Source organism: Periophthalmus magnuspinnatus, chromosome 16, assembly GCF_009829125.3.
Source record: "Periophthalmus magnuspinnatus isolate fPerMag1 chromosome 16, fPerMag1.2.pri, whole genome shotgun sequence".
Lineage (NCBI taxonomy): Eukaryota > Metazoa > Chordata > Actinopteri > Gobiiformes > Gobiidae > Periophthalmus > Periophthalmus magnuspinnatus.
The window spans coordinates 926,286-939,704 of record NC_047141.1 but is presented as its reverse complement, the minus strand read 5'-3'; the positions used below and the strand labels follow the sequence as shown (position 1 = coordinate 939,704).

The following is a 13,419-nucleotide window of genomic DNA, read 5'->3' as shown; positions in this document are numbered from 1 at the left end:
AAACATAATATTTAACTAAAATTACTTAATCTTAGAAACAGGAACCATGACTTCTTGTTCCAAACTGCACAAGTGAGAAGCAGTCAGTCAATACATGCTTGTATTGTTGTAAAATGTGTGTGTGTGACCTTTGTGAACGTGAGCCCTGTGTGTAAGCCCTGGGCCTGGAGTCTTGATTAAAGGGCAGTGGGCGGGGATAGGAGGTAGGTGAAGATTTTTTTCGGAGCAGTCAAATATTAAATACAGGACAATACAGGATTTCTCAAAAATGCATTGATCAATCAAAACACAGTTTTTCAGTGTAGTTAATAATGGCGGGAGACACCGTTATGACGGGGTTAAAAGCTCGTAGTAGAATTATAAACCCTCCTGGCGGGAGGGGCCTGTCACGCTTCAGTTCGTTTTAAATCTTTTCAGATCTTTTTCAGGAATTGATGTGAATGAATGTGTCCACTGACACAAATCTGATCTTACAGTCTAAACGGTCTTAACAGCGCAAATGTAGAGACTGGGGTTTTAGAGTTATAAGAAAGTGTGTTTCAAACCGGATCTACAGAGGGCAGCAGAGTGGCGCAGTGTGCGGCTGTGTTAGCTCCGTGCGTCTTTAGTGTCTGTGTGAGTGCTTTAGCGGAGCCTTAAAGCGGACAGAGCACACTGAAACATGGCACAAGTGAAGCTGAAGGAGGAGCCGGAGCTGTGGGAGCCAAAGGAGCCGGACAACAGGTGAGTTTAGAGTCTAAGCCTAAGGACGCTCTCAGCACACAAGCCTGCGCCCAGCTGCACACATCACACTACTACATAAAGACACTGCTCAGCGGCTCTCGCGCTTTACGCAGAGCTCTCTGGACTTTACGCAGAGCTCTCTGGACTTTACACAGAGCTCTCTGGACTTTACGCAAAGCTCTCTGGACTTTACGAGGATTCCTCCGCTGCGCAGAGCGCGTCTGTCTCCGCTCACAGGCTGCGGAATCTCTGGGAGTGAGTTAAAGGACAGTACACTGGATAAATGCTAAATGCTAACAGACACGGCTACATCTTAGTTACCTGATGTAACTGTGGTTCTATGAGTTACTAAAAGTAAATAATGGAGAAGTGTTATATCTTCACATATTTCTCAGGTAAATATAATGAAGAGAAGGAATGTTGGAACAACAGAATTTATTGCCTTGTGTAGCATCAGCACACGTATAGCACTTGGTATAATAGCACATTAATACATTCAGTGTTGTGTGTTTAGTAATACGTAACTACAGTTTCAAGAGAGGGCCAGAATATACATAACAAGAACACAAAAAATTGAGTCTTGGCTGAAACAGCAAAAACAAGGGAGCAGTTAAAGAAAAACACCTATAATAAACTATGTCAAAATCTCATCTTATGAAAACTATGCCTCATCCCCAAATGTCTCCTCTCTAAATCTGTTTTAAGCCCATTAATTGTCTTTGTCTTTCAGTGTGGTCCGTGAGCTCAAAGAGGACCCAGACTGTAGAGGTAAGGATTTACAGAACTGAATCAGTTTAGTCTGTGGGACCATGCAGGTGTCCAGGTGCCATCAAGAACACAAAGGAAACATGCATTCAGCTGGAAGACTTTTTGTTTCTGATACTAGTATGAAGGCTGACTCAACAGTACCCAATAGGAATGAATAATTCTGTAAAATAGAAATCGGGTGAAACATCATGATATTTAAAATGCAATTTTCATTTTGCAATGCAATTTTTATTATTTTTTTTCCTCAGGGTGCATGTTTTTTCATCTTCTGATAATGTATTTTAAAAATATTCTTTTTTCAGAACTGAGTTTTTATTTCATACCTTACAGTTTCTCTCTTTCTCTCTTTTGCAATAATCAGAAATGGACAATTTGAGTTGTTCCTCAAATACATCTCAATGACAACAAATGAAATTGGCCATTTCAGATCATTGTCCATCCGTCGTTTTGCGCTAAACTGGGGCCGGGTTGCAGGGGCATCAGTCTAAACAGGCGTTTCCAGGCCAGCCGAGGTGGTCCCTCAAGTGTGTTCCTTGGGCATCCTCCCGGTGCGACATGAACACCTCCCAAGGGAAATGTCCAGGAGGCATCCGGAACAAATGCCCAAGTCACCTCAGTTGGCTCCTCTCCACAGGGAGGAATAGGGTCTCTACTCTGGCCTTCTCCCATGTGACTGAGCTCCTCACCTTGTCTTTAATGCCTGAAACGCACTGCACAACCAAACAAGAGCTGCATGCCTTCTGTGGCCGAGCTGCCTCACAGAGAGAAGATCTGACACACCCAGTGAGTGCAGAGGAGTGACTGCAGCTGTTGCCTAAGTCTTCCTCTATGGTGAAGTTTAGAGCAAATTATAGCCAATAGAACAAGACTTCCTCTGGCCCTTGACCTTCTGACCACAGTTCCGCCTCCATTGACAATGGAGGCGGAAAACAAGGGATCCCCGGGATCTGGGAGACTCTGGAGGTGTGAGACCTGCTGATAAAGGGCTCCAGACGTCCCCTACAGACCCTCATGATACTCTTGGGCAGAGTCTGTCTGGCTTCCTCCTGTGCAGTGGATCCAACTCACCACCAGGTGGTGTTCTATCTAAATTTCTTCTCCTCTCTTCACCCATCATGGGCCAAAGGTCACATGACACAACATCAAATCACTTTGATGTTGTGTCATACTGAATCTCAGGCCTGGTGCTTCTGGTGCCCTCATGACCCTAGACCATGGTGTCTATTATAGACAAACTGTGACACTGGGTCCAGTAACAAAACACCACACCAGTTCAGATCATGTCTGCTGTGGCATGTGTATGTTCTTTTGCCCCCCTCCTCCTGAGTCTAATCTGTTCTCTGATTGCAGGTGACCAAAGCGCAGCTGAGGGTCCAAGTCTGGTCCAGATGAAAGAGGAACAAGAGGAAGAGGAAGTCCACCAGCAGTGGATCCAAGCGTTCCCAGTGATTGTCTCTGTGAGGAGTGAGAAAGAGGAGTGGTTAGTGAAAGAGGAGAGCAGAGAGAACAGTGACACAGCAGTAGGAGCAGCTTTCACATGTACAGTTTGTGCAAAGGTTTTCAGACAAAAGAATTATCTACAACTGCACATGAAGGCTCACAGCACAAAGAGACCATACAGGTGTCCAGTTTGTACCAAGGACTTCACTCAGAAGTGTTATCTGCATCTTCACCTGAAGACTCACAGAGGACAAAGACTGAACAGGACCAAACACTCTGACTCACAGAGAGAACAACAGTTTTCCTCTGACACAGACAACTCTGAAGACTGGACACCTGAAAGTCCCACTGCACAAACACACTCTGAGCCCAGTGAACAGCTGCAGGAGCCAGCTCACAGGAACAATGACAGAGAAGCAGGAGGCCCAGCCAAAGCTTACAAATGCTCTGAGTGTGGGAAGGAGTTTCAGAGCACAGGCATGTTTAAAAGACACATGAGGGGGCATGAGGCAGAGAGACCATTCAGTTGCTCAGTTTGTGCAAAGAATTTCACACAAAATTGTTATTTACAACTGCACATGCGGACTCACAAAACAAAGAATTTAAACAGAAAGTCTTATGTGCAACTAAACATGAGGACTCACAAACAAGATCAACCATTCAGGTGTATAGTTTGTGCAAAGAATTTCACACGCAACTGTAATCTACAACTGCACATGAGGACTCACAAAATGGATAGGCCATTCAGGTGTTCAGTTTGTACCAAGGACTTCACTCAGAAGTGTTATCTGCATCTTCACCTGAAGACTCACAAAGGACAGACACTGAACAGGACCAAACAGGAGGACCAGGGCAAAGGCCAAAATGCTCTAAAAAGACAGAGCTCTGTCGTACATGAAGTCCAGAAAGAAGAGAGCAGAGAGGAGAGTGAGCAAGGGGAGAGTGAGCGAGGGGAGAGTGACACTGAGGAGAGTGACACTGCATCTTCAGAGGAAGATTCAGATAAATCCTCTGACTCTGGAGACTGGAGTCCTGCAGTTCAGAGACACTCCTCACATAGACGCTCTAAAGTGGGGTCTGGGACAGACAAGAGACCCCTGAAGTGCTCTCACTGTGGAAAGGGCTTTCCCACCATCAAAAGAGTGAGGAGGCATGAGCTCAACCACCTGGAGGACAAACCCTTCAAATGTTCATTTTGTACTAAGAGTTTTCTATCCATCACTCGCCAACTCGAACACACCAGGACCCACACAGGAGAGAAGCCCTTCAAATGCTCCATCTGTGCAAAGCACTTTTCAACAGAGAAACTACAAAGACTGCACATGAGGATTCACACAGGAGAGAGACCTTACAGCTGTTCCATTTGTTCAAGGACCTACACACAAGCTCAGAGTCTAAAGATGCACCTACTCACACACAAAGAAGAGAAACCATTCAAATGTACAGTTTGTGAAAAGGCTTTCACCGAAAAGAAAACACTAAAACTGCACATGAGGATCCACACAGGAGAGAGACCTTACAGCTGTCCAGTTTGTGCTAAGACCTTTACCTTAAATGGTCAACTCACAAGACACAAGCTGAGAGTCCACTCAGGAGAGCGACCGTTCAAATGTACAGTTTGTGCCAAAGATTTTAAAGAAAAGAAAGCTCTAAAAACTCACATGAGGATTCACACAGGAGAAACACCTTATAGGTGTCCAGTTTGTGGTAAAGGTTTTAAACAAAACTACATTAAACAACATATGATAACCCACACAGGGGAGAGACCTTACAGCTGTTCTGTCTGTTCTAAGAGGTATGCAGACAAGAACAAACTAAGGAAACACATGAAGACCCACTCGGGATTAAAGTGTCCGATTTGTGAAAAGGGATTTGCTGAAAAGAAATCCATGGAATACCACATGAACATCCGTCACACAGGAGAGCGGCCATTCCACTGCACAGTTTGTGACAAGGACTTTGTGGCTGAGGGCTGGTTTAACACACACATGCGGATTCACACCGGAGAGAAACCTTTCAGCTGTTCAGTTTGTACCAAGACATTTAGAACAAAGTGTAAAGTAAAGAGACACATGAAAATCCATACAGGAGATGCACCATTCAGCTGTTCAATCTGTTTTAAGGAATTTCAGTCAGAGCACGGTCTGAATGTTCACAAGAGCAATCACGCGGCAGATAAACCCTTCGAATGTGGGATTTGTGCTCAGAGCTTCTCCTCAAAGAGCGCTCTGATCATTCACCACAAAGTCCACAAAGGAGACCGGCTCTTCAGCTGTTCAGTCCAGTTATACAAAATGGAGTCTTGAACCATGAGTGAGGAACAAGATTCAGTTTGAACTGTTAACAGAGGGGCCGGACCGATGCAGGCACTGGTGTAACAAACACCAAAGAGATCGGCCAGCCGAACATATCACTGCTTTATAATAGTGATTATTCCCATCCAAAGTGATAGTGTTGGAAAATTACTGAATACACGTATGCGTATTTTGAATAGTGATTTTGAGTAACTGTATTCAGGTACAGTTTCTCTTTAATTAGTGGCATTCAGAATACAGTTACTTTAATCAAACCCTGCAGTATTCAAAATATTCAGAATAAGGTGCTTTGATCGGACCATATATCAGAATACAGTGGATCGTCGCTATATCGCAGTTCATCGTTTGCGGTCTTGCTGTTTTGCAGAATTTTTTAGTGCAATTTTGCATGCTTTTTTTACAGTGTATGAACGGGCATTGTGTTCTGCGTCCTGATTGGCTAAGGGACTGTAGACCATTGTCCATCAGTCTCCTCTGTGCCGTGTCTCCTGTACAATACAGAATGTGTTCAGACAAATTTACATAAATGTTGGATCACAGTGTGACTCTGAAGTGCTGTATGTTTGCAAGTTTTCTCCCTGACAAAACCCACAATGTTGATGAAACGTTCTGCACCATCAAATTTCAGAAACACTTTGAATTTAAGTGTTTCTCTACACGGAGAGGCGCCTCTGCGGATACCGCTGGAGCAGAAACACGTGAACAACAAATTTAAAGTGTATCAAAATCTGTATTGGTGAGATGTGACCATGGTCAGTGAGAATGGGACAAGATCTCACGAGACAAAATAGCCACCAAATGGAGCACGTTTTTCTTTTAATGTTTGGTCTGGATCATGAAGTGCTGACTACATTTCTCAAGAAGCTGTGGTTCTAAAAAGCAGTGCTACAGTGACAACAAAGATTTTAAATCTGACTTATTCTGCAAACTGGATTTTTCAGATTTTTTAACCATGTTCTGTTAATTTCTTCTTATTGAGTCTCTGAAGTTGTATTTGAAGTGACTCATGGTTGAGTAATCTTTAATCACTTCATTCACTCCAATTTGCTGATCTATCCCAGTTTTCTCCTGCATCGGTACATGGCCAGTGTGACGTACACGCCCACTGTGATGTACACGCCCACTGTGACGTACGCACTTCCTTTTCCAGTTTTATTTTCTTAATCAGTGATTCAGCAGTCATTTTGTTACAAATGAAAAAAATTTGCAGCTCACTAGTGTGTTGTGCAGCTATCCATAGCAGCTCCCTTTGGACACCGTGGTTTTCTAACACAGAAGTCAGCGGACTTGTTTCTTTTATTAAGTAGCTTTAGGTGAATACAGTGGTCCCTTGCTACATCACGGTTCATCTTTCGCTCTAGTGCAATTTTGCATGCTTTTTTTTTTTTACAGTGTATGAACGTGCATTGTGTTCTGTGTCCTGATTGGCTAAGGGACTGTAGACCATTGTCCATCAGTCTCCTCCGTGCCGTGTCTCCTGTACAGTACAGAATGTGTTCAGACAAATTTACATAAATGCTGGATTACAGTGTGACTCTGAAGTGCTGTATGTTTGCAAGTTTTCTCCCTGACAAAACCCACAATGTCGATGAAGTATTTTGCACAGACCAAGACACCTACCAAGGTCTGAACTTTGAGAGTGGTTAAACAAGAGAGAAATGTGAGAAAATGTCAATGCCTGTCTGAGAAAAGTATGAAAAGTATGTGGTGCGGGGTTTTACAGCGTTAAAGCATATATAATAATTGTAAAAAATAAAGCTGACTACTATTTTCCCTATTGCAGGTTATTTTTTAGAACATAACCCCCATGATAAACGAGGGACCACTGTATTGTGATTTAAAATGTGCAAAATATAACATAATGATCCACAGGTGTCAGAGATTATGACTATAGACCAGACACAATGACTTAATTTAAAGAACCCATTTTCTGAATCGAAATTGGTGAGGACAAAATTATGAACCGCACAATTTATTACAAAGTCAACATCTCATGTTTTTCTCATGGCAAAGATGTCGTCCCAACACTAATAGTCAGTTGTGTCCTCATTGTTCATATGAATTTTTGTGTTTAGACCATAGACTGTACAACAGACGTGAACTGAGCATTCGGCTCCAGTCAAATGAAGCTCATCAAAGCTAGCAATTATAACGGCCAATTTGGAGCTAAATCCCATTTTTGGAATTTTGACCGTGAGTATCATAGCAACCAAAGAGCCAATCCATAGTGAGGCTGTTGAAAGTAACGCTCCCTCCTGTCTGCATCACTGGTTTGACAGGGAGCGGGCACTTGGCAACACTGTCAATCAAACCTGTTACAAAATTTTTGTGGAAGTGACCTTGGGGAAAGAAGGCACCCCATTTGTCTGTTATTAATGTTCATATTGATTTAGGGACAAAATTGTAAAATAATAAGCCCAGGATCATGTAAAGAGGGTTAAAACCAACATTTTAAGGTCAGAACGACGAGCCTGACAGCAGCGGTTACAGAGAGAAGGACTACACTTTTTCAATTGAAGAGTCAATAGAGCTGGAAGCACGCCCGTGCTCACTTCCTGGTCCTCTCGGCCTCCTCACTTCCTCGTATACTTTTGCCACTCATTGCCAAAATTCTGTATGTTGTGATGTCATCTGCATAGCCTCCAATGATGTCACGTGAACACAAACTATCGTGACGTACCCAGTCACTCTTCACTTTGGGGTTTGGTTTAACCCTGTCCCCTTTTCCTCCTCACAGGACTGGACGCATCACTGTCCATCACTGAAACCTGTTTTCCCACACTGCCTCTTTAAATCTTGCTGCGGATTCATTTTTCTGAACTGATTCTGGTCTGCTTTTAAGCAGTTCCAAAGCAGTGCAAAGATTACAACAAAAGTATAAAATAAGTAATTGAATCACACAATTTGACTTGTTAAAATCTGGCATTGTCTCGTTCTCATGCACCCGATCTTGTGTTTTGTTTTGTCGAAATGTTCTCATCCCCTCCCTGTATGACTCGAGCTTCACAGTTCCGCCCACTTCCGAGTCTGATCTGGTTCCAAAATTTTTCGTAAATTTTTCCCACAGACTTTTGGAAAAAATTGATTATTAAGAGTTCAAAGGCATTGCGGAGGCTAACCGACACCAGCTACATGCTAACTAACAGTTATAATGGTTGTTTTAAGTCCAAAAACACAACATGTAAAGTGTCACGAAAACATTTGAAGTAAAATTCTACGTCTAGAGGTGATCAGCCCTAAGCCTTCAAACCTTTTCTTTTCGGAAAGTCTATTGGAAAAATGAAAGAGAAACATACTTCTGGGACTGGGGGCGGTCAGTGTTGAGCTCCATAGAAACAGATCAGACAGAGAGATTTTGTGGCCGTTTGCTACTTTGCTTTTGTAATGTCGATATTAAGACCTATTTATTTAAGCAATCGTAAGAAACGTGCTGAGCCTTGCCCTGTCTGTAAATGCCTTTTGTTGAGATTCAAGAATCCATAAAAAACTGAACTACACAAATATCTTTTTGCTGTCAAATAAAAGATTACACCTCCACATTCTCCTTTTTTTGTGGTTCGTTTGTAGTTTTCAGCCTTTATTTAAATTACATCTATTCTATAAATTGGACTTTACAGAAGTGTAACCTGTTCTAGTCGTTTCTTCTCTTTGACCCTCTGAAGTTGTATTTGGAGTGATTCAAGTTTGAGAAATCTTTTAAATCTTCGCTTATTTTCAAGATGCCATTTTGCCAATCTACCCTCTTTTAACGTCCACCGGTTCATGCCCACTGTGATGCATGTGCCCACCGTGATGAACAAACCCACTGTGATGCACCCACTGTGATGTACGCACTTCCTTCTCCAGTTTTATTTTCTTAATCTGATATGATACTCGTAGGATTCGGCAGTGTTGCATAGTCCTTTTGATACAAATGAAAAAACAGTGCTGCTCTGGTGTGATGTGCATCTATCCGTTTGGCTGTGATGATGTAAGTCAGTGGACTTGTTTCTTTTATTAAGTCGTTTTAGATGAATATTGTGTAAATTATAACATAATTATCCATAGGGGTCATAGATTATAACTATAGAGACACAAGGACAATATGTGCTTTAAAGCTACAGTATGCAACTTTCTGGAGGTGTCATGTCACCTGGATAATTCCATAGAAAAATAGAATATATTTATTTAATAACATTTAATAATTTAATATTATAGCTAAAGGAACAATATTTCCATGGAAACAAGCAGGATGAGGCCCTCCTCTGGGCCAAATAAGAGGTCTGTGCAGAGGCAAGCCCCTCAGAGTGAGGACACGTGTTTATCAGCTATAAACACAACCATAATGAAAAGACATTCTTTTTATTTTGGCATTCACACTGAGGCTTTAAGGGAACTGTCCAATGTTTTTTCATGACTCACATTATAATTGACTGACATACAATTATATATATAAAAAAAAGGTGCATCTTTATTCTTTATTTTATCTTTATTATCATTTAAAGGAAGAATATGGCTTAATGCTGTTATCTCCTCAAAAACAGACATGGAGTTGTGTTTTATTTCATTCACACATGTTTGAGTAACACTTTATTATTAGTCTGTTACATCTCCAAAACTCAAAATGCTCTGTTCCACCTTGTGATGTCATGAAGTGGTAGTTTTCAAGTTAACACCTCCTTTTACCTTTAGTTCAGTAGAGATTGGCAATTGAAGGGGTGAAATTATCCAAATGAGTCTAATGAAGGTGTGTGGAGTTTAAAAACACAGAGGAGCACTTCCTGTATTACCATATGACATCACAAGGTGGTGTTTTCAGTTTGAGAGAAGAACTCATCCTAAATCTGCAGGGTTTGTGAGTTAAACCTGCGTGAATGAATTATTAATATCTATAACTTGGAAAACGTGAGCTGTTATTGTGAGCGGGGCTCACTTCTTCACAGATCTGACCTTTAATTTGGCCTGGTGATGTAAAGTGCTCATCTCCATGGAGATAGTTGCTTCGGTTACTTTATGTAATGATGATGTGATACCCAGAAAAATAAGTACCTCCTTACATAATGTTAAAGAAACACTTGACTGTGCGCGTGCACTTTTCTGTTTCCCGTCACTGTAGGCCTTTGTCACACACTCAGATGGTCACTCGGGGTTCAACATTTAAAAAACATCCACAGCATTCATTTAGTGAAACTATTTTATAAACCGGATGTGGAGAGAGCAGCAGAGTGGCGCAATGTGGGTCTGTGCTGTGTGCGGCTGTGTTAGCTCCGTGCGCCTTTAGTGTATGTGTGAGACACACTGTAGGGACACACTGTAGGGACACACTGGAGGGACACACTGGAGGGACACACTGTAGGGACACACTGGAGGGACACACTGGAGGGACACACTGGAGGGACACATTGGAGGACACGGAGCCCACATGAGCCCGGGTCTGGGCCTGAGGAGAGACTGGTCCAGCCTTGGTGCAATGAAAATGTTGCCAATGTAACTTAATGTCATGTGTCTGCTCGCGTGCGTAAAAAGCAATGTCATTGATGTGGAGGATGGGCTCTCAGTTTGTGCATGCGCACTTTCTTGGCTGTTCGGCTCGGATCCGATTCTATCTGGCAAAAGACTGTGAATTGGAAGAGCCGATTCCTCGAACCAAATCTTCAGCCGCTGCTCCTAAAGCCCACAGCACAGAGAAACATGCCCTTATGTCAGAGTGGATTATAAAATATATTTGCCAATTAAATCTCTTAATAAAATAATGTAACAACACATCATGTATACCCTAATAGTTTGTTAAAAATGCTCAGAATCACAATGAAATCAGAGTCTTTTAGGAGATAGCTCTTCACTGGGAGCCAATCCAAAAGAATCAAATCTTTGAAAAGAGCCAGACTGCCCATCACTAATTTAAAGTTTAAGTCTGTTTCAAACTGTAACTGTGTTTTGTTCCAGAGTTTTCTGTAGTCTCAAAGAAGAGCTGACACAGATATGAACCAGAATCAACTTAAAATGAACTGTACCTTTTTGGGGAGGACAGATATATTGTATACACAGCTCTTGAGGTCAGAATAAGTCAACTGAGTAGGAAGTGCATGCTAGTGGTTGTTAGCATTACTGTGAAGGCAAAACTCTGCTCTGGTTGTGAAAAGCACTTATAAACTCATCTTGGTGCATAATTAGCATGCTCAGTATACATAAGATAAGTGAGGAATATTTTTGGACCACTGTAAACCATTTAAAATAAACTATTATTCTATTTTTCAGGTTTTTAAAACAGTAAAAATCACGGTTCACCTTTCATGGCCTCGCTGTTTCGCAGATTTTTTTGTGTGTGTGCCATTCTACACGCTTTTTTACAGTGTATGGACATGCATTGTGTTCTGCGTCCTGATTGGTTAAGGGACTGTAGACCAATGTCCATCAGTCTCCTCCGTGCCGTGTCTTCTGTACAGTACAGAATGTGTTCACACAAATGTATGTAACCTTTGATTTATTTGACGTATATTATTTTATGTATTAACATTTATTTGAGTCATTAGTATTTTGTTTATTACTTTGTACTTATTTTATTTATTATATTATGTTGGATACATTATTTACTTCCTTCATAATAATATGGGTTCCTACTTGTTAGTGAAGAGTGAACACACAGCGTGCACAAGACATGAGTTAAGTTGTTGAATAAAGACGAGCTGTAACTGTCCTGTTGGTCTATTTAAGCAAAGAAGACAGCAAGAAAATACATCATATTAAATCTAACTGTAACCCGCCAAACCACAGCTTAGACTGAAGAGAACAATATATTAGGGTCACATTTACATAAATGTTGGATTACAGTGTGACTCTGAAGTGCTGTATGTTTGCAAGTTTTCTCCCCGACAAAACCCGTGATGTCAATGAAATGTTCTGCACTGACAAATTTCAGAAACACTTTGGACTTAAGTGTTTCTCTGCACAGAGAGGTGCCTCTGCAGATACTGCTGGAGCAGAGACACGTGAACAACACATTTAAAGAGAACATCGAGGAAGAGGGATATAATATACAAAGGTTTGAACTTTGAGAGTGTTTAAATCAGTGGTTCTTAACCTGGGTTCGATCGAACCCTAGGGGTTCGGTGAGTCAGTCTCAGGGGGTCGGCGGAGGTCAAGACACGCACCCAACTCATATGATTCGTGGACTGCGAGCGTCTCCAGATGCTGGCTGTGTCCCAGTTCGACAAATGCACCCTTTGATGTGCCTAACGAAGTACCCGCCCGACTTAAATGAGCTGTTCAAACAGCATAAAAACATAAAACAACATAAAAACGAAGAAAAGGAACAGACTTTGCTGTGAAAATGACATGAGACTGGCCAAGGTGAAGCCATGCATTTCTGAACTGGTCTCGTCTAAGGCAACAGCAGAAGTCACACTGATTTGCAGTAAATATTCATTATTATTCCAGCCTGATGGAAATAAGGTGATGGGTGTGTGTTAAAATGTTAAAAAGAATAAATAGCATAAATACAATAAGTTCATTATTGGAATACATTAAAATGATTTCAGTATGTAGTATTAAAAAAGGTCATGTCTTTGTGAGTTCATGCATTGTACTGGTTTTATTCTTTGAACACAGTGATGTTAATGCACGGTTCATTTTTTTCACCAGTAAAACATACATATGTCTTGAATTTGAAAAAAATAATATTTTATTTTTCAATAAAGAAGGGTTCGGTGAATGTGTATATGAAACTGGTGGGGTTCAGTACCTCCAACAAGGTTTATACACCAGAAAGTGTATAAAGTGTGTGGTGAGGGGTTTTACAGCCTTAAAACATATATAATAAGAACGTAACCCCATTCATAAACGAGGGACCACTGTATTCTGTTACAGGCTTTTGTTATTGTAACTGTAATATAGAAATGGTCAGTTAATTTTGACTAAACACTGAGGATCATGAGACTATTTGTGTCCCTGCAGGTGTCCAGAGCCAAGGAGAGACTGGTTCCAGTGTGGTCCCCATAAAAGGAGAACCAGGTGAACTGAAAATCCAACAGGAGAGAAACTCTGAAAGCCCCATCCTCCATGTCATCGTAAAGACTGAAGACGAGGTAGAGGCATGTCTCCATAGAGCCCTGAAAGAGGAGAGCAAAGAGGACGAAGAGGATGAAGAGGACAGAGAGAGAGGGAGAAACCTTTCAGGTGTACAGTGTGTGCCAAG

General features: G+C 41.6%; 1 protein-coding gene across 1 annotated transcript; it reads left to right on the top strand.

Moving 5' to 3' along the window:
* Positions 1-581: 581 nt before the first annotated feature.
* On the top strand, positions 582-8,781 carry LOC117383413 (zinc finger protein 431-like). Its single transcript, XM_055227934.1, has 3 exons — positions 582-723; positions 1,454-1,491; positions 2,842-8,781. Exons 1-3 carry the CDS (start codon positions 662-664, stop codon positions 5,235-5,237), a joined length of 2,496 nt encoding a protein of 831 aa, XP_055083909.1. The 5' UTR covers positions 582-661; the 3' UTR covers positions 5,238-8,781.
* The last annotated feature ends 4,638 nt before the right edge of the window (positions 8,782-13,419 follow it).